We start from the raw sequence: 21,852 nt of genomic DNA on the forward strand, positions 1-21,852 counted from the left end.
GGTTACTGTGACGTGCCAAGGTCATCAGGCTGATAGGTGGCAGCGTTGGGATTTGAACCCCGGCGATCTGGCTCAAGTCTATGCTGTTAGCCCAGCGGCGCTGGTGCCTCACCTGAGGCTGCTGTGAGGCCCGCCCCTGGCCAGGTGTGATGTGTGCAGGCCCAGCACGGGCCAGCTTTTGCTGCTGCTCTTGTTACTAACCCCCTGTGAGGCCAGGTGCTCTTTATCTGGCCCTGTCTTCTGACCTTTGCTTTTCTGTGGATCCTGTTTTCCTTGTTTCTATAGGGGATCAAGCTTGAAGAGCAGAAGCCGGGACCCCAGAAGAACAAGGTGGGCTGGGTGGGTGAGGGAGTGGCCAGACGGCCCTGGTGAGGGGCTAGGGCGAGAGGAAGGCAGGAGGGGCTGCCGGGGTGCTGGGGTCTTCTGTCTCACACCTGTCTAACTCTGACTCGCACCACAGGCCGCTTCATGACTGCCTTGTTAGACCAGTGCACGGTGGGCAGCAGAGGGGTCCTGGCTTGATGCCTTAGGACAGCTTCAGAGCAGGCTGGGGGTGGAGGCCTCGGTGGGACCTCAGGCTTGGCCGTTTGGCCCAGCTCTTCCCTACCCTGTGCAGTGTGTAAGGGTGTCAGGCTCTGTGCCCCAGGTTCCAGTGGGCAGTCAGCTCTCAGCTTCCCAACCCAGGGGTGCCGCTTATCACTTGGAGGTCAGTCCGCCTGCCTGGAAAGGGGTGCTGGGGGAGACTAGGGGTCGTTTTCCGGAATGAGCGTTCTAGGATGAGAAGCTGGTATTATGAGGGGTGAGAAGTTCAGCGCCTTCGGACACTGCATCATCAGCTGGCAGGTTTATGTTTGGGTTCTGTCGGTTTGGAGAAGAACATGGGGGATGTTAGATTCCAGAGCTGATTCTGAGCTGTTCTTCCATCGAATGTTCCTCCCTCAAAGCCCCCCCCACAACATATCCCCCTTGCAAGACCTGGAAACAGTGGTCAGACTTTACGGGCACTGCCGGGACTAACGGTGGCATCATCTGGTTTGTCTTGCAGGACGACTATATCCCATACCCCAGCATCGACGAGGTAGGTGCCCTCCCCTCACTCCCACCTGCCCTGCAGCCTGCTCTGGGTCCCGTCCCTGGGGAAATGATGGCGATGGCCTGTGCCCAGCCCCCCAGGGGAGAGAACCCTGGGCCTGGGACCTCTCTTCCTGTCTTTGCCTTTGTAACCTCAGCTTCTCCATGTGTTAAGTTGGGGGTGCTCATCTAGGCCTTTCAGCCCTGGGGCTACAGGGTTGGCGAATGAAGCTGGAGGTGTTGTGGGGCTTGGAGGAGGGGTTCATGTCACTGCCTTTGGCCTCAAGTACCAGTGGGTACCAGGCCCCACTCCTGGGAGCAGCACAGAGGGGACACCGCCACCGGCCCCCTCCCTCCCCTGCGGTCCCAGGGCCCGCTGCAGCGCACGACCCTCCCTCTGCCTTCAGGTTGTGGAGAAGGGAGGCCCGTACCCTCAGGTCATCCTGCCACAGTTTGGGGGCTATTGGATTGAGGACCCGGAGAACGTGGGCACCCCAACATCGCTGGGGAGCAGCATCTGTGAGGAGGAGGAAGAGGACAACCTCAGCCCCAACACATTTGGCTACAAGCTCGAGTGCAAGGGTGAAGCCAGGGCCTACCGGAGGCACTTCCTGGGGAAGGTGAGGCTGGGGAGAGGCGCTGCGGGGGGTGGGGGGAGGGGCTGGGGGAGAGGAGCTGCTGGGGGTTGGGGGAGAGCCCGGGGGAGGCTGGGGTAGAGGAGCTGCTGGGGGTTGGGGGCAGAGGCTGGGGACGCTGGGAGAGAGGAGGTACCAGGCGGTAGGGGATGGGGAGAGGCTGGGGGAGGCTGTGGGAGAGGAGCTGCCGGGGGTGGGGGTGAGGCTGGGGGAGGCTGTGGGAGAGGAGCTGCCGGGGGTGGGGGTGAGGCTGGGGGAGGCTTGGGGGACAGAGGAGCTGGCGGGGGTGGGGGGAGAGGCTGGGGGAGGTTGGGGGAGAGAAGAGCTGGCGGGGGTGGGGGTGAGGCTGGGGGAGGCTTGGGGGACAGAGGAGCTGGCGGGGGTTGGGGGAGGGGCTGGGGGCCCTGGGGGAGAGGAGCTGGCGGGGGTGGGGGTAGGGCAGAGTGCCCCCCTTTTCCTTGGCCTCTTACCTCCTTCCTAGCCTGTCCTTTTGTTGCTGCCTGCTGCTGTCTTAGTTGGAGAGGTCTGAGGGGCTCTGTCCTGGGATAGGGGACGGGGCAGGGGAGCCATGTAAGAGTCAGGGAGGCCCAGTGCCATGAGTCCTTGTGGGGACCACCCCCCGCAAATGTTTCGGGAGGCGATGGAATGGGTAGTGTTTGGGGTGAAGGACGGTGGGTGGAGTTTTGACTGTTCAAGGAAAAATATGTTCTCACACCTCAAGAAGTCTCTGTTTCCATCTAAATCACGCAAATCTCTCCATCCTCATTCAGGCAGGTCCTCTGAGTGCTTGTACGGGATAGTGTCTGCGAGCCTCTGATTGCTTAAAAGTGACAAAGTTAAATTTAAAAGAATAGATTCTGCCCTTCAGATTTACCAGGTTCTTGATGTACTGAGGGCAGATTCCAGAAATCTGTAGCCTGAGGCCGCTTTGCAGAGTCTCACGTGACGGGAGGCTGCCTCAGAGCCCCTGGGTCTTGTTAGCATGCAGATTCCAGGGCCTCAGTCTGATCCAGCAGGTCTGGGGAGCTGTGTTTTTCGCCCGTGTTCCCCGAGCCAGGGAGTGACCCACTGGCTCAGGACACCTCCCAGCTCCCCTGGGTGGAGGTGCCAGGGTTCCTCCTTGCTGTCTTGCCCCAGATAGTGTGAACTGGTGAGGGCCGCCCCATGGGAATGAGAACGTGGACTCAGTATCTTGTGGTTAAGAACTTGCCCTTCAGAGTCAAGACAGATGTGCGTTCCTGGATCTGTCCCTTACTCGTCGTGTGATCCTGGGCAGTGACTTAACCCCCCTGACCATTGGTTTTCCCATCTGTGAAACGGGGATGATGTTCTCTCCCGGATACAGCTGTGGTCAGGACTGAAGGAGATAGTGGGTATTAAGCCCCTGGCACGGTGCCTGGCGCCTCCTGAGGATCCGGCCGTCGGTACCTGTTAATGTCGTCGTCTTTGTCATCAGTAGCATCCTTCTCTTCCTTGTTGCTGTGGGGCTTCTCCTGGTGAAGGAGGTGGTTTAGGGGGAACATATCTGGAAGGTTTCTTCCTCCTTCCTGCTCACACTCAGTTTCTGTTTTTAGGATCATCTAAACTTTTACTGTACTGGCAGCAGCCTGGGGAACTTGATCCTGTCCGTCAAGTGCGAGGAAGCAGAGGGGATCGAGTACCTCCGGATCATCCTGAGGTAGGGCTGTTGCGTTGCTTGAGGCCACTTCTCTTCCAGGCAGGGCTCTCATCGGGGCTCTGGGGGCTGGGATGGGACTCAGAAATACCAGACTGACCAGTCTGGTCTGGGTGCACTGGCTGGCGGGGACAGGCCTGCTGGAATCCTGGGGCTGTGTCTGAAGTTGCCTAGCAGGGAGACCCACGCGCTCCACCAGTTAGCTGACAGTCAGAGGGGCATCCAGGTCTCAAGGTCACCCAGACTGTACCCCTTCCTGCCCCTCTTTCTTACAAGTCCATGGCTCTGAGGAAGACGGGAAGAAAAGCAGGGATGGTTCAGTGTGACTCATACTGCTGAGACGCAGCTCCGAGTCCTGGGAGAGGGTTCACCAGAGTGCTGCCTGTGGTATACACCTTGCCAGGAAAGGTAGTGCCCTGTGTGTTTGTTGTATGGGCTGGGTTCCCTGAGATGCACTGATGTTCACAACAGGAGCACTGATTTATAGCGGAAGCCAGGGCACCTCTCTCTGGATTGTGACCTTCTCAAGGGCAGGAGCTGGAACTGGTTTCTGTTTGGTTAAGCTAACATGTTTTGTAAAACCTCCTCTGTACCAGGAACTGCGATAGGTGTTAGAGATACCATGATGGCTGAGACTTGGTCCCTGTTCTCTGAAAGGCATATGGTTTCATGAATTTAATGTGTGTCACGGGTATGATTTTAGCAATATGCGCAGGTTGCTATGGGGGCACGAAGGAATCTGTGTCTTATTTATCTCTGTCCCTGGTGGGGTGGTGCTTAGCAGAATGCAGTGAACCTGTCAGGCTCTCAATCCTTATTTGTGGAGTCTAATGGAAAATTCATAAAGATATTTGGAAAAGAGCAATCACATTTTTTTTTCCTGCCCAAATTTTGAGATAAATATTGGAGGGAATAAGGACATATAACCCCACTTTGGGAAAGGTGGGGGTCCGTGGCTTCAGGATGTCATCAGCACCCATCCAATCTTAGTTTGTTTCTTATCAAGAAAGGAAGCAATTTTCTCTACAGAGGTTCACTTGGCTGGAAATCATATTTGCAAGGCATAGAAGAGTCAATTAAATAGCAAGAGCCAATTTTCTGAGAGGTTAATACCTGGATCTCCGACTCCAAATAGGATTTCCAGCTAGGTGAACCTCTGTGAAGAAAATTGCTACCTTAATAAAAATCAGACCAAGACTGGGTAGGATTTTTGAATAAGATGACAATGGAATACAAAGATCTAACCCCCTTTTTCTAATACTGTATCCTACATTAGGACTGGAAATGCTGCTTCGGGGCTGGAAGCTAAGAAAGATGCCAGGCACGCAACACGTACTTTGATGGTTTTTTGTTTTTGTTTTGTAATCTATGGGGGCAGTTAGGACTAAAAGTAGGTGAATATTGAGAGTTGAACCCAGTTTCTCTTCCTTAGAAAGCAGTGTTGTGGCCAGGCATGGTGGCTCACGCCTGTAATCCCAGCACTTTGGGAGGTCAAGGTGGGCGGATCGCGAGGTCAGGAGATCGAGACCATCCTGGCTAAGATGGTGAAACCCTGTCTCTACTAAAAATACAAAAAAAAATTAGCCGGGCGTGGTGGCGGTTGCCTGTAGTCCCAGCTACTCAGGAGGCTGAGGCAGGAGAATCACCTGAACCCAGGAAGCAGAGGTTGCAGTGAGCAAGGATCACACCACTGCACTCCAGCCTGGGCGACAGAGTGAGACTCTGTCTCAACAACAACAACGACGACAACAACAACCACCACAACAAAAAGCAATGTCGTATGGGAATATATGAAGTTGGAGATTCTAGAAGAATCCTGTCCTCTTTAGGAGTGAGAGTGAGCCCTGGAATAGACAGGGATCTTTCCACATAGAATTACTTTTGTTGTCGTGGGTCAACAGCATTGAAATCAATGCCCCAGGAAGCCCAGCAAGCTCAAATGTGGCTCTCCCAGATAGAAAGCTAGTGGGTAGGGTGGTGACGAGAAGCCGTACACCAGCTTGGAAGTTGGGCAGTCACATCATGTACTTGGAGTGATTGCCAGGCCAAATTGGAAACCAGACATAAAAAATTGGCTCCACAGTTTAGCAGCTTTGCCAGACACAAAGAAGAAATTATCCAGAGATGAAATTCCCCTGCTGGCAGTGACTACTGTCCAAACTTCTTCCTCATTCCCCATAGGCTTCTGGATTTTTTAATTGATGTCCCAAATTTATAACAAGCAGCTCTCCAGTCTAAGATCTAAGTATTCTAACAGCCTGTGTGTGCCATGAGAGTAGCCAAGAAGAATCTACCCACAGTTTGGAGACAACAAGCCTGTGTAGATTTCTTCTGTTTCAAGTTTGGATATAAAGAAGAAGTTTTATGGGTTTGTAAAAGAAGAGATTCTGCCCCTAAAAAAGCATAAACTAGTTAGAGAATAACAGAGTTCTGAAAAGTATTTACTTTTACAGAAAGCCAGGTGAATTTGAGAGATTTATTAACTTTGAATTTTCCACAAACCTCTAGAAAAAATACACACTAAGAAAGAAAAGATACAGTGAGCCAACAGAATGGGAGAAAACAGTTGCTGGTTAAGTTAGGGAGATAATAAAATAAAAATGGCCAAAAAGAATTTTAAATAGTATATGAAGCAGTACAAAGCAGAATCTACTTTGTAGAAAATCCAGTTATTAATATGGGGAACAAGCTTAAGAAACTCTCACATAATTCAAAGGAAACACAACTTTAAAATGATGAGTGAGATGATGATGAATATGGAGGGTAGTGAGCAGGAATTACACATATGGATAATTGATGTTGTCAAGCTGATTGAAGACTTAAATCTGAAAATCAAAATGACTCACCCATTAACAGACAAAATCAATGAAAGGAAACTAATTGCTGGATGTACTTTGATGAAAATTTAGTATTTCATAGATATAAAGTTACTAGTGGTAGAATGGAAGCATTCCAAATAGTAAGAGAAAACAAAGAAAACACACTTTGTCTGTAGAAAAAGAAAACAAAGGAATAATAAAGAAATATGATAGAAGTGTGCGTACATATGTGATGATAATAAATATAAATGAGTTAAATTCGATTGTTAAACAACAAAGATTCTCGATTTGGGTCATCTCTCCAAAAAACCTACACAAATTGATCTATATTTTATTAAAGAAAGTAACTCAGAATATTTGAAAATTGTTAAGAAAAAAATTAGAAAAGTCAAATACAAAGAGAAAGCGGGATTGGCAATATTAATATAGAAAAGTAGAATTCAAGGCAAAAAAGCAATCAGTGTGATAAAGAGGGCTATTATCCATCTTTTCATAAAAGGTAAAATCAATAATGATATTTTATATTGTCAGTAGTATATATTATAACAGTATATGTATATGTACACATGTATGTAATGATTATGGAAAAATTCACAGAATACAATTGTAATGGTAGATTTTTAACACACATCACTTGACATATCAATACTAGGGTTAGAAATGACATTTATTCATCTCATTAATATCAATTATATACATATTTCTCTCTCTCTCTCTCTCTCTATATATATATATCTATCTATCTGTTTCTGTATCTAACTATCAGACTTTGATCCTCTAACAGATTTTACTTCTTTTCAATTGCCTTTGGAATATTTACACAAATTGACTGCATAGTAGATCAGTGGTTTTCTGTGGACCTGCTACATCAGAATCATTTTGGATCTTTAAAACAAAGTAAAGCAAAGCAAAAACAAACAAAAAAGCCCAACAAACAAAAACCAAAACCTAGACTTCCAGGCTCCAACCCAACCATTTGAAACACACACACACACAATAAATAAATAAATAAGATATGTAAAGATGTGTAAATATATATATTCCTTTTTTTTTTTTTTTTTTTGAGATGGAGTCTCACTCTGTTGCCCAGGATAGAGTGCAGTGGTGCAATCTTGGTTTATTGCAACCTCCACCTCCCAGGTTCAAGTGATTGTCCTGCCTCAGACTCCCAAGTAGCTGGGACTACAGGCTCATGCCACCACACCTGGCTAATTTTTTTGTATTTTCAGTAGAGACGGGGTTTCGCTGTGTTGGCCAGGCTTGTCCCGAACTCCTGACCTCAGGTGATCCGCCCTCCTCTGCCTCCCAAAGTGCTGGGATTACAGGCATGAGTCACCGTGTCTGGCCTAAATATATATATTCTTATTTCCTTCCTTATTTCCACAGGATTCTGTAGAATTCTGTAACTTGCTTCTCAGAGATTTTTCCGTATTAGCATATAGAGAATGTCTTAATTTATTTTACTGCTGGATGGTATTCCATTGCATGGATGTGAAATAATTTATTTAATACATCCCCTGGGCCGGGCATGGTGGTTCACGCCTGTAATCTCAGCACTTTGGGAGGCCAACGCAGATGGCTCACCTGAGGTCAGGAGTTTAAGACCAGCCTGGCTAACATGGCAAAACCCTGTCTCTACTAAAAATACAAAAATTAGCCGGGCGTGGTGACATGCATCTGTAACCCTAGCTACTCGGGAGGCTGAGGCAGGAGAATCACTTGAACCTGGGAGACGGAGGTTGCAGTGAGCCGATTTGGCGCCACTGCACTTTGGCCTGGGCGACAGAGTGAGACTCTGTCTCAAAAAAAAAAAATAATAATAATAATAATAATACGTCCCTTGTTAATGACCATTGCCAATATTTTGGTAACACAATAATGATTAAATGAATGACCTTGTGCAGACTCAGTTTTTATGGATTATGATAGTTTCTCAGATGAGATAGCTAGATTTAAACATAAATGCATTTGTATTTTGATAGATAACGTTAAATTGCCCTCTGTAGGGGCTGTGTAAATTCGAACTTTCACCAGCAATGTATCAAAGTGCTGCTTATTCCAAAGCCTCTTCAGTAGAATGTCATGTCAAACACTTGGATTTTTGCCAGTCTGATAGATGAGAATAGTATTTAGTGTTGTTTAAATTTATAATCTTAATATGAATCATGTTGGACATCTCTTCATATATTTAAGAACTGCTTCTATTTATTTGCTATGAACTGTTTATAAGCTTTGCTTCTTTTTAAATTGGGCTGTTTTTAAGATTTTATTTTTTAAAATCTTGGCTAGGCACAGTGGCTCATGCCTATAATCCTAGCACTTTGGGAGGCTGAGGCGGGAGGATCACTTGAGCCCAGGAGTTCAAGACCAGCCTGGGCAACATAGGGTGACCCCATCTCTTAAAAAAAAATTAGCTGAGTGAAGTGGCACACACCTGTGGTCCCAGCTACTCAGGAGGCTGAGGCAGGAGGATTGCTTGAGCCTGGGAGGTCGAGGCTACAATGAGCCATGATTGTGCCACTGCACTACAGCCTGGGTGACAGAACAAGACCCTGTTTTTAAATAAATAAATTAAGTCAATCAATCCATCAATCAGTCAACCTATGTAACTAAGTTACTTGTAGGTAATTATCGATACCAGCTATAATTAGGAACTTCTGAACCACAAAGTAAATCTAAATACATTTCAAAGAGCAAGCTCTCTGCTGGATGTATTCACTTACAATTTGATGATAAAACTAGCAATTAATAACAAAATAATGATTTAAAAAACCCACTAAACCACTGAGAAGTAAACAATCCCAATACTTTCTTAAGTAGCTTTTAGGCCAAAGGGAATAGAAGCTGCAGTTACAGAATATTTATAAAGTAATGACATTTATAATATTATACATCAAACCTATGGGTTGTGTTCAAAGCAATACTTAGAAAAAAATTTATCACCTTAAATGGTTTCCTATTAAATAAGAAAAAAAACTGGCAGGTGTGTTGGCTCATGCCTGTAATCCCAGCGTTTTGGGCGGCTGAGGCAGGAGGGTCACTTGAGCCCAGGAGTTCGAGACCAGCCTGGACAATAGAATGGACCTCATCTTTACAAAAATAAAAATAATAATAATACAGTAAAATAAAAATAAGAGTGATATTTGCAAGTTGTTATTATTGTTAGCAACTTCTCCATGTCTCATTTTCCTCATCTGTGAAATGATGATGGTAGCATGTACCTTGAAATTATTGAGTGCTTACATGTCCTGGTGAGTGAGGACCTTACATACTGCAGCTGCTCAGTAATGGTGGCTATTATTATTATCAATATTGTTACCTAAAGAAAGCCAGAGGAAGGAATTCACAAAGATTAAAGCAGAAATAAATAAACTAGAAATAAAAATAATTTGAGACTTGATAAACCTAGGTTTCTTTTGGAAGAAGCAATAAGATAGGTAACTAGCTAGTCGAATATAGATGAGAAGAGAAAATAAGAATATACAAAATTAATCATAAAAAGATGCATGACCACAGATGTGAAGAAGATTAAGTGATTACTAATGGATGCTGTGTTCAACTCATGCTATTAAATTGCTTCTGTTTCTAATTTTATTTGAAATTTTATTTGAAACAGATGCCTTTCTAGGAAAGTATGCCAAATGTAACTTAAGAGGAGGTAAAAAAGAAACCTGAACAAACCGGTAACTGTGGAAGAAATTGAAAAAGTTCTCAAAGAATTATCTCTTCAAATGTTTCTAGATCTAGATGGTCTTGCAGGAAGGTGTTTTAAACTTTAAAGGAACAGATTTTATGTTATTTAAACTGTTCAAGAGAAAAGAAAAAAAAATATGGAAAGCTTCCCAATTAATTTCATAATGCTTAAAAGAGCTTTATGGGCTGGGCGCGGTGGCTCACGCCTGTAATCCCAGCACTTTGGGAGGCCAAGACGAGTGGATCACCTGAGGTCAGGAGTTCACGACCAACATGAGTGAAACCTGAAACGAGCCTGGCCAACATGGTGAAACCCTGTCTCTACTAATAATACAAAAAAATTAGCTGGGCGTGGTGGTGCACACCTGTAATTGCAGTGAGCCGAGCTTGTGCCATTGCACTCCAGCCTGGGTGACAAGAGTGAAAGTCCTTCTCAAAAAAAAAAAAAAAAAAAAAATCTTTTTGAAAAAAATCAGTCAAATGAGATGCAAAAAAAGGGTAGGGGCCAATATTCCTTACGAATGTAGAAATCAATGTTGTAAATAAAATAGCAGCCCCAGAAACTCAAATCTAAAAAGACTAATAAGAGTAATTCACTATAGCCAAGAAAGAGTTATTTTACCAATGCAGGATGGTTAATATTAGGAAATTCATTCAGTGTTTGTTTATCCAAGGCTTAATATATGCCGGACTTTGTCTGGTTGTAGAGATACTGTGAGGAATGAGTTCTTGCTACTTGCCCATAGAAGGCATTCAGTCCAAATGCACTGCGTTTTAGAGATTCTTGTTTCTGTTCTCGGTCTTACTCATCATCTTCTTCTTAGGGACATGGATCATTATAGGCTAGTGAGGCTGATGGGAGACGTAGGTGGTGAGGAAGAACTGAAGGCAATGTGGAGGGTGTGTCTGAGTGTGTGTAGGGTTGATAAATGATGCTAGAGAAGTAAGAAAAGGCTAGATCCTGTACCAGTGATGTTTAGGAGCTCGGATTTTATCCTAAGAGTCATAGGAGAGGTACGGAAGGGAGAAGGTCATGATCAGATTTGCACAGTAGAATGATCACTCTGGCGCCGGGCGCGGTGGCTCACTCCTGTAATCCCAGCACTTTGGGTGGCCAAGGCAGGTGGATCACCTGAGGTCAGGAGTTCGAGACCAGGCTGGCCAATGTGGCGAAACCCTGTCTCTACTAAAAATACAAAAACTAGCCAGGCGTGGTGGTGGGTGCCTGTAATCCCAGTTACACAGGAGGCTGAGGCAGGAGAATCCCTTGAACCTGAGAAGTGGAGGTTGCAGTGAGCCAAGATCACACCACTGCACTCCAGCCTGGGTCACAAGAGCAAGAATCCTTCTCGACAAACAAAAGGAAAACAGTAAAATTGTTGGAACTCAAGAAATAATTGTAGAAATAAACAACACATGGGATAAAATCTAGTCTGTTTAAATAATGAATTTATGAATTGGAAGATAGACCCAAGGAATTCCTCCAGAACACAGCACAGATCAAGAGATGAAGTATATGAAAAAGAAGATATGTGGATAATAGACTGGGAGGCCCCAGCATGTGTCATAAAGACGTTCCGGAAGGAAAGAATAAACTAGTGAACAAGTATCCACAAAAGTATTAGCTGAGAATGTTTCAGAATTGAAGAAACCACACACCGTGCTGCTGAAAGTGATTTAAAAACAAAACAATACTTCTAGACATGCTGAAGTGAAACATCAGAAATAAAAGATTTTAAAAATTTAAAAGAATTTTAAAAGCTGTCTGAGGATACAGACAAGATAATCTATGATCTAATGAGAACTAGGATGAAAATAGATTTCTCCCTATCCATGATAGTTGTTAAAGACAATGGGGCAATATCTTTCAAGTGTTTAAAAAAAGAAAGAAGGGGCCGGGCGTGGTGTCTCATGCCTGTAATCCCAGCACTTTGGGAGGCCGAGGCGGGCGGATCACGAGGTCAGGAGATCGAGACCATCCTGGCTAATACGGTGAAACCCTGTCTCTACTAAAAATACAAAAAAAAAAAATTAGCTGGGCGCAGTGGCAGGCGCCTGTAGTCCCAGCTACTTGGGAGGCTGAGGCAGGAGAATGGCGTGAACCCAGGAGGCGGAGCTTGTAGTGAGCCGAGATAGTGCCACTGCACTCCGGCCTGGGCAAAAGAGCGAGATTCCATCTCAAAAAAAAAAAAAAAAAAAAAAAAAAAAAAAAAAAAAAGAAGGAAAATAACCCTCAACCTAAAATTCTATACCTAGAAAAGCCAAAGACAAAATAAAACTGCTTTCAGACATAAAAAAAATGGAGGGAGTGTCCCACTCGGGCTCTTTCTGAAAGAATTACTGAAGGATACACTTCAGTCAAAAGAAAAGAAAAACCAGAAAAGATTTAATGAGAAAGTGACAAGAAATAGATAAAGTATGTTGATAAATTTAATTACTGACGGTAAAAAGTGGGTTTTTTTTTTTGCATGTTTAAAAGGAGGCTTGAACTAAATTTATAAACAAAAGTAGCAAGGACAATGGGAAGGAAAAAATGTTCAGTGGATAAAAGCATACTCTGTTGTTGCTTATTTGTGCCCCTCAGGAGACAATACAATCTTAGAGTTTGATGAAAAAAATATAAATAGGTGTATTGGAAGATACAGAAATACAGTCTATAGCAAATTAGTAGGAGATAAAAGGAGGATTAACAAAAAGAAAGCAAAAAACAAAAAATCACTTGAAGGTAGGAAAGGAAGAGAAAAAAAGGAAAGAAAACACAGGGAACAGAAAATATAAAATGATGGTTTAGAAATAATTTCAGGCCAGTCACGGTGGCTCATGCCTGTAATCCCCACACTTTGGGAAGCCAAGGTGGGTGGATCACCTGAGGTCAGGAGTTTGAGACTAGCCTGGCCAACATGGCGAAACCCCATTTCTACTAAAAATACAAAAAATTAGCTGGGCGTAGTGGCATGTGCCTGTAATCCCAGCTACTCAGGAGGCTGAGGCAGGAGAATCACTTGAACCTGGGAGGCGGAGGTTGCAGTGAGCCGAAATCGCGCCACTATACTCCAGCGGGTGACAGAGCAAGACTGCGTCTCAAAAAAAAAGAAAAAGAAAAAGAGAAAGAAAAAGTTTCAAATATGATAGTAATTGCAATAAGTATAAATAGATTAAATTAGCCTATTACAATACCAGCCTATCAAATTGAATTAAAAATATAGCTATATTCTGCTTATAAGAGACATACCTAAAGAAAAATGGTGTGGAAAGATTTAAAATAAAGGAATGGAAAAAGATATGCTGGGAAAGTACCATGAAAGTTGGCATAGCAATAGTAATATCAGACAAAATAGAATTTCAGGACAAAAAGACTAGGGATAATATACTCCTTTGTAACCTGGAATACTTCTTCCCCACTCCTGATGTTTCCCATGGCTAGAGGGAATACTTTGGTGTAACACCCAGGCTCTCTTCGCCCTCCCTGATGGGCGTGTTTGGGAGCAAGAACTCACATGTGTAGCTGTGTTCCTTCCCCCTTTTCCTCTTGGACGGAGCTGCCCTGAGGGTGGTCTCCTGTGCAGTTAAGTCTCACCTGAGCAGCTCCATGGGAGGGGGCTTGCCCCTGGTCCGCACTGCCTGTGACTGGGTGGGTAAGTTGGGCTGATTCTGGTATTTAGTTAGACCGGTTTCATCTTCACACTAAGCCGTGTGCTCCCACATGGTGGAGTGATTTTGACTCTGAACACCTTACTCTGTTGTTTGTTTGCTTTTGAATTTGTTCAGAAACTGGGCAGGGAAAGAGTCCTTTTTCTAGCTCCCCCAGAGGCCTTGGCCTGTGTGATAATAAAGAGGGCACGTTCTGTTTTTCATCACCCTGATGTTCCGTCAACATGCTGTGTTCACCCGGAATATCGAACAGTCATTAACTTGTACTTAATAACATGGTCTTGAATTTTAAAAAGCAAAACTGAGAGAAATAGAAGGAGAAGTGGATAAACACTCAGTTATAGTGGGAGATTTTGACAACATTGCTGAGAAACCGGTGGATTGAGCAGGCAAAAAATTGTGAGGCTATGGAAGACTTGAAAGATACAGTTAACAAATTTGATCTTGGCTAACATGTATTCTTGCTCTTAACAAAAGAAAAAAATACATTTTTTCAAGCTCACATGGAGTGGCAAAAAGTAAAAATCCATGTATTAAAGTCAACACATTTCAAATAATATCATTTAGATTGTGTTCCTTGAATATAAGACAAATTATCAACAATTAAAATACTGGAGGGAAAAAAATCTCATATTTGGAAAGTTAAAAACTTTAAAAAATAACTAATGGACTAAAGAGGAAATCACAAAAGAACTGACAAAATATTTAGAACTAAATGACAGTGAAAATACTGTGTATCAAATTGTGTGGGCTGCAGTTAAAGTGGTATTTAGAGAGAGATGTATAGTTCTAAATGCACTTTAAAAAAAGATTAAACGAGTAAGTATGTAGGTCAGGAAGCTGGAAAAAGAGTAGTAGAAAAAACTCTGAAGAAAATAGAAGGAAGGAAATAAAAAAGACAAGAACAGACTAGTGAAATAGGAAGCAAAAATAAAAAAGGATAGAGATGGTAAAAGAAAAAACTCAGTCTTACTAGATCTTACTAGTCTTTCAAAAGACTAGTAAGATCGATAAACCTCCAGCTAAAACTGATAAGGGAAAACAAGGAAAAGATACAAACAGGTCAGGTGTGGTGGCTCACGCCTGTAATCCCAGCACTTTGGGAGGCTGAGGCGGGTGGATCACCTGAGGTCAGAAGTTCGAGACCAGCCTGGCCAACATGGTGAAATCCTGTCTCTACTAAAAATACAAAAAAATTAGTCAGGCGAGTTGGCGGGCACCTGTAATTCCAGCTACTTGGGAGGCGGAGGCAGGAGAATCACTTGAACCTGGGAGGCGGAGGTTGCAGTGAGCCGAGATCCAGCCTGGGCAACAAGAATGAAACTCCATCTCAAAAAAAAGAAAAGAAAAGAAAAGATACAAATAGTATTACAGCAGTAAAGGTGAGGACGCAATTACAAACAAAGATGAAGTCTTCAGAGAATACCAAAAACAACTTTGTATCAATGTGCTTAATGAATGCTTTTATATAAACATATAAATTACCAAAATTGACTCAATAAGGAGTAGAAAACCTAAACATTCACCACTAAAGAATTTGAATTAGTACGCAAAAATATCCTCCTATAAAAACAGCAGGCCCAGAGATGTCACAGACTAGTTTTAGCAAACCTTTAAGGAATGAGAAAATCTCTTTATTATACAAACTATTTCCAAGGATCAAGCTGGGCGTGGTGGCTCACATCTGTAATCCCAGCACTTTGGGAGGCCAAGGTGGGTGGATCACTTGAGGTCAGGAGTTCGAGACCAGCCTGGCCAACATGGTGAAACCTCGTCTCTACTAAAAATATAAAAATTAGCTGGGCGTGGTGGCACATGCCTGTAATCCCAGCTACTCGGGAGGCTGAGGCAGGAGAATTGCTTGAACCTGGGAGGCAGAGGTTGCAGTGAGCCGAGATTGTACCACCGCACTCCAGCCTGGGTGACAGAGTGAGAGACTCCGTCTTAAAAAAAAAAAAAAAAAAAAGATGAGAAGCAACCCAGCAATTTTATAAGACTGGAATAACACCTTGATATCAAAACCTGGCAAGGGAAGCACAAGAAAATAAAAAATAGGCCAGTGTTGCTTTTGAACAGAGCTGTGAAAATCTAAATAAAATACAGTAGTCTCCTCATATTCGTGGGGGAAATATTCCAAGACCCCCAGTGGATGCCCAAATTGTCAGATAGTCCCAAACCTGATTGCCGTCAACGGAAACACATCTGTTTATATCTTTCACCCACACATGTCATCCTCTTTTCATCTTAGCTAAGCATTTATGCACTGTGGCCATAACTTTTGCAGTTTGAGGTCCAACAGCAAAACTAGCAATAATTTCTTTTTCCTTCTTCACAATTTCACACATAGAAAATTCATCCGTACCATGGATCTCAGCAACCTTAGCATAGAATTTTTTTCTTTCCTTATTAAGAACTTTCACCTTTCGACTTAAAGGAGGCACTTAACAGTTTCTCTTTGTCATATCCAAAGTGCCAGCCTCACTCATGGGCCTTGTACTTTGGGGCCGTTATTAGTATGATAAGGGTGAGGGTGGCTTGAACACAGGCGGTGAGATACTGCAACAGTCCCTCCGATCACTGAGATGGCTGATAAGTGACTGATGGGTAGGGAGCGTGTAGGGCGTGGATATGCTGGACAAAGGGGAAAATCCATGTCCCGGGTGGATAGAGTGGGATGGTGGAAGATTTCATCATGCTATTCAGGACGGCACAAAATTGAAAACTTATGAATCATTTCTGGAATTTTCCATGTGATATTTTTTTGGCTGTGGTTGACCGCAGGTAGCTGAAACTGGGGAAAGCGAAACCGTGGATCAGGGGGACTGCTGTATTAATAAATTGACTTCGGCCGGGTGCGGTGACTCACCCCTGTGATCCCAGCACTTTGGGAGGCGGAGGCGGGTGGATCACCTGAGGTCAGGAATTCGAGACCAGCCTGGCCAACATAGTGAAACCCTGTCTCTACTAAAAATATAAAAAATTAGCTAGGCATGGTGGCAGGCACCAGTAATCCCAGCTACTTGGGAGCCTAAGGCGGGAGAATCTCTTGAAACCGGGAGGCGGAGGTTGCAGTGAGCCAAGATCACGCCATTGCACTCCAGCCTGGGCAACAAGAGCGAAACTCTGTCTCAAATAAATAAATAAATAAATAAATAAATAAATAAATAAATAGGCAACAAGAGCGAAACTCTGTCTCAAATAAATAAATAAATAAATAGGCAACAAGAGCGAAACTCTGTCTCAAATAAATAAATAAATAAATAAATAAATAGGCAACAAGAGCGAAACTCTGTCTCAAATAGATAAATAAATAAAAAAAACAAAAAAATGAAAAAAATTCAGGATATTAAAAATAATATGTCAGAAGTAAGTGGAGTTTTTACCCATGGAATCAAAAAATGGCTCAACAGAAACGTAATTCACCAGGTCAACAGATTAGAAACCATATGGTTATCTCCTCAGATGCAGAAAAGCATTCAGTAAAATCCAGCATTTTCATAATGTGCTGAATGAATCAGGGGATCAGGCTAAATTTAGACTCTCGTGGTGAATCCCTTTATGAAGCAGATTCCATCCCATTTATATTTTGAGTAAACCCAGATTTTGAAATACTAGGTTTTCTTTTCATAAAGGTTTAATTTCATGACAAAACCCAAATATATCCAGAAGCTGTGCTCAGTTCTTTGGGAGAACACAAAAACCTCCAAACAAACCAAAAAATAATGGCATCCTTATTTGCATTTCCCGTATTTCAGTGGCAGACAGATATATCAGGCGTGTTCTGTTTTTTTTTTTTTTTTTTGAGACAGAGTCTTGCTCTGTCGCCCAGGCTGAAGTGCAGTGGCACTATCTCGGCTCACTGCAACCCCCACTTCCTGGGTTCAAGCGATTCTCCTGCCTCAGCCTCCCAAGTAGCTGGGATTACAGGCACCCACCACCGCGCCCGGCTAATTTTTGTATTTTTAGTAGAGATGGGGGTTTCACCATATTGGCCAGGCTGGTCTCGAACTCCTGACCTCGTGATCCACCCTCTTTGGCTTCCCAAAGCGCTGGGATTACAGGCGTGAGCCACTGCCCCCAGCCAGGTGTGTTCTTTAAGTAGCCACCTCCCCAGCATGCCTAAGTAGGATTCCGTTTTCCCACAATGCAAGTGTGATGTGTGGTTGGGCCACCTGAGGCCGATCTGGCCTCAGAGAGTCCTGAAGCCAGTGTCCTATGTGCTGCGATCTCGGCCACCTTCCTCTTGGACTGTTTCTTTCCTTTTCTTCTTTTTTTTGAGGTGGAGTCTCACTCTTGTTGCCCAGGCTGGAGTGCAGTGGTACAATCTCGACTCACTGCAACCTCCGTCTCTCGGGTTCAAGCGATTCTCCTGCCTCAGCCTCCCAAGTAGCTGGGATTACAGGCACCTGCCACCACGTCTGGCTAATTTTTTTGTATTTTTAGTAGAGACGGGGTTTCACCATGTTGGACAGGCTGGTCTTGAACTCCTGACCTCAAGTGATCTGCCCTCCTTGGCCTCCCAAAGTGCTGAGATGACAGGCACGAGTCCCCGCGCCCTCACTGACTGTTTCTTAGGGATGTCCTTTTTTCTCCCGTCTTGTGCAGGTCCAAACTGAAGACGGTACATGAGCGGATCCCCTTGGCTGGACTGAGCAAGCTTCCCAGTGTCCCTCAGATTGCAAAGGTGAGAAACCAACCCGTGAGAGACGGTGGCTTCCTCTCTCAGCCCAGGGCTGGCCTCTGGAATGGGGGGTGCAGGTGTATCCTGGGTAGGCTCAGCCCTTAGAGAAGGGGAGGCCACTTTACTCTTTGGCCCTTGACTGCACTGATGGGGGTCCGGGAGGGCTGTGGGCAGTTGCCTCTGTCTTTCCTACGCCCTCCATAGCTCATCCTTGTTGCCGAGGCTGCTTAGGAACAGTATCCTCCATGGTCTCTACTTCCAGGTAGTTCACAGCTAGTTTGGGAAGTGAGAGAAGTAGAAAGACGGGGCTGGATGTGGTGAGTGCTGTAGGACTTCCGTGGAGGGGTGAGGGCGGGTGGCCAGGGGAACCTTCACAGCAGAGGAGAGGCCTGAGTTGGGCTGAAGGATGATCCAGATTGAACACCCCCTTGAGTAAGGAGGCTGCGAACCTGAGAACTGAGTTAGCAAAGTGGGTGAGCAAGAGAGTCAGCTGGGTTGGTTGGACCCTCACTCTGGGAGCAGGAATGTCACAGAATTGTGCTGGAAACCTTTGGTGGCAGTTGTGGGCTGGATAGTTTTTGGCCTTGTCTTCAGGCCAGAACGGTGACAAGCCTCAGGCTTTGTCTAATCCCTTCCTACACTTCATCAGCAAACCCCAGAAAGGGCGGTTGACTTGCCTGGGCTCGTGTTAGTGAGCAGCAGTCAGAATCCCCGCCCAGGCCTCCTGACCCACGTGCATCGCCCTCCCATGCCGCATTGTCCAGGTGGGCAGAGAAGCCCAGATGTCCTCTACAGATATCATCCCTGACCTGCGTCTTCTCCCTTCTCAGGCTTTCTGTGATGATGCAGTGGGACTGAGATTCAATCCTGTCCTGTACCCCAAGGTAAGGACCTTCATGCTCCCAACATAGGGGCCCTGCAGCTTGGCAAGGATTTGCAGACCTGTGGCTCTTTGGGGAGTTCTCTGCATCATAGTGGGGTTTCGTGGGGTCTCCATAATAAGCTTCCGTGTCTCCCTCTCTCCCTGCCCACCCCTTCACAAACTGCTCCACTGGGAACCCAACCTCAGCCATGCCTAGGTCTCCAGCCCAGTTGAATTGGTCCCCAGGCTGCTGTGAAGGTGACAGAGGGTAGCAGTGTTGTAGCTTCTCCATCACACCTCAGTGGTACCTCCCTGGGGCCAGTGCTGGAGGTGGACGTGACTCTGTAGCTGGGGGCTGGTGCAGATCCAGTCTGCTGTCACAGAGGGGTGGGAAGTACAGCAGGCAGATGCTTACCAAGAAGAGAAAGGCCAGACAGCTGCCCCCCCATTGCCCGTGTTACTGCAGCTCTCAGGCCATATAAGCCTCTGCTGCCTTCATTTATAAACCAGCTGGTTTTCTGATATCAGCTTCCTTTGAATTGGCCTGATACTGACCCCAGTTCTCATATGGGGGTGTGAGTGGGAAGAAGAGCAATAATAATAAACCCATTGAGGAATAATTATGGCACGAGAGGACTGAAGTCACCCACGGACAGTGAATTGCTTGAAATTGGCCACAGGAAAAGACCCAGTGCATCAACTGCCTCTTCGTGGGCCAGCAGGCTCTGGAGAGGGACAACGGAAGCAGAGCTGTGCTTCTGAGCTTCTGCCGTGGGTCACGCTGCAGCGGCTGAGGCCTGCTGGGACCGGCTCTGTCTATCCTCTGAGTCCCAACTCTGACAACCAAGACCCGTGAGATGAAATGTCTGGTGAGGAAGAGAGGTCCCATTCCAGCAGAGACATCCAGAATCCCCTGGAACAAACACTCTTTTTTTGAGACTGAGTCTCGCTCTGTCACCCAGGCGGGAGTGCAGTGGTGTGATCTCGGCTCACTGCAACCTGCACCTCCTGGTTCAAGCGATTCTCCTGCCTCAGCCTCCCAAGTAGCTGGGACTACAGGCGTGTGCCACCATGCCCAGCTAATTTTTGTATTTTTAGTAGAGACGGGCGTTTCACCATGTTGGCCAGGCTGGTCTCGAACTGACCTCAGGTGATCTGCCCTCCTTGGCCTCCCAAAGTGCTGGGATTACAGGCGTGAGCCACCGCGCCCGGCTGGAACAAACACTTTCAGTGTTCAGGATTGGGCATGCCACTCTCAGAAGCAGCCGTGTATCCATCTGCAGTGGCTGAGCGAATGGCGGAGTCCTCTCCTGCACAGAGCCTTTCGTCTTCCACGTGCCTCTGTTTAGCTGTTTTAGCATCTGTTGATACCAGGAGTATGCTACGCTTCATTGAACATTTTCTCTCATTGAGACTGACCTCCCCTTTATAATTACAACTGAATGAGTGGGGTTTAACCAGACATTAAAATCCCACCATAAAAGTCTAACTTAACTACCGGTTTGGCAATTTTGGTTGTCAAATCATAGCCACCGAGAGGACCAGTGGTGTTTATTTGCACAGTTCTCTCTATCCCTTGGAAAGCCTCGGGCCTTGGTCATAATGGAAGAGCAGCTGTATTTTCATGTTTTCTGTATCTGAAGGACCGCTGAGTCCGGCTGGGATGTTCATCTGGCTGAGAGGCGCGCATGTGTGTGTTTTTAAAATTTGCAGAGTTTAGAACGTTCTTTGGAAGTTCTCCATGGCTTGGTGCCTCTCCTTGGCAGGGCAGCTGTTCCTCCCCTGTGACTCACCCAGGCAGGAGTGGAGGCTCCAGGGTCGGGCAGCAGCGCCGTCAATGGGGGAGCTGTGAAGCGTCCGTTTCCCCAGACAGCTGACAGCTGAGAGCCTCACAGAGACACACAGTGTGTGGCAACCTCACACAGGCCGCAGATTCCGGCCAAAAAGTCGTTCCTGGTTTGTTCTTCCTCTCGCATAACGCGTGGTTGAATCCCTCCTTTTTTTTTTCTTTTTCAAATGTCACATTTAATGTTTTCACCACTGTCCTTCAAATCTAAGTTGTGCAAAGTGACCAGAAAGTGCGCCACGGTAATTGACCAGCCTCTGAGATTGAACCTTTCACACCGGTGCCTTCTTGGGCTCTTTGGACGCTAAACACGTTTCTCATTCAAGTGCGTTGACATGCTTCAGTTGGGTTGATTCTCAGGAGCGTCATAAAAAACAAAACAAAACAGAAACAAAGATATTGCGCCATCTTTGTTTAGTAATTTAATGTTTGTGTCTTTCGTAGCAAATAATTACTTCATTGAAGTTAAAACCTCCAAACATAACTTATTAATGGTCTTCAAATTCAGCTCAGATCACTCAAGTCGAAAGTCCTCTGCTAAGCACAGATAATTTAAAATAGCTTTAACAGTTAATTGTCCGTAACACACACCAAGGTTTTTTTCCTAGACCAACTGTAAGACGATCCATTACTATTCCTTGTACAGGTGAAAAATGATACTCAATTTTCTTGTCTTTTTATTTTTAATGTAAAAGTTGGAAGGGACATTCAAATTTCAAGTCTCCACACTGAGAATCCCTCCTTTTTATTGCTGAGGTTATCCCAACAGCTCCCAAATCTTTTCTTCCCCCAGTAAGCTGGTTCAGCTCTGATATTTCTGGAGGGTCATATAGATGATGATGGTGTTGATGATGGTGATAGCTGCTCTGTGCTCAGTTCTTTCTTTTTGAATCTTCATAACCACACATCTGCGTTTAAC

The 21,852-nt window shown here is 45.2% G+C and overlaps 1 protein-coding gene across 13 annotated transcripts in view; it reads left to right on the forward strand.

Annotated features, from left to right (window-relative positions):
* RAP1GAP2 (RAP1 GTPase activating protein 2) overlaps positions 1 to 21,852 on the forward strand; it is a 287,489-nt gene that overhangs the window by 213,034 nt on the left and 52,603 nt on the right. For 9 of the 13 annotated variants that reach the window (XM_016931197.4, XM_016931192.4, XM_054669909.2 and 6 more), the window contains 6 exons: positions 286 to 330; positions 1,046 to 1,078; positions 1,479 to 1,691; positions 3,281 to 3,384; positions 18,150 to 18,228; positions 19,056 to 19,109. In XM_016931197.4, the coding sequence (XP_016786686.3) occupies positions 286 to 330; positions 1,046 to 1,078; positions 1,479 to 1,691; positions 3,281 to 3,384; positions 18,150 to 18,228; positions 19,056 to 19,109 (528 nt within the window). The remainder of the gene's footprint in view (positions 1 to 285; positions 331 to 1,045; positions 1,079 to 1,478; positions 1,692 to 3,280; positions 3,385 to 18,149; positions 18,229 to 19,055; positions 19,110 to 21,852) is intronic. The other 4 variants (XM_054669907.2, XM_016931196.4, XM_016931191.4 and 1 more) reach the window with 1 other exon arrangement.

This window comes from Pan troglodytes, chromosome 19 (genome assembly GCF_028858775.2).
Source record: "Pan troglodytes isolate AG18354 chromosome 19, NHGRI_mPanTro3-v2.0_pri, whole genome shotgun sequence".
Lineage (NCBI taxonomy): Eukaryota > Metazoa > Chordata > Mammalia > Primates > Hominidae > Pan > Pan troglodytes.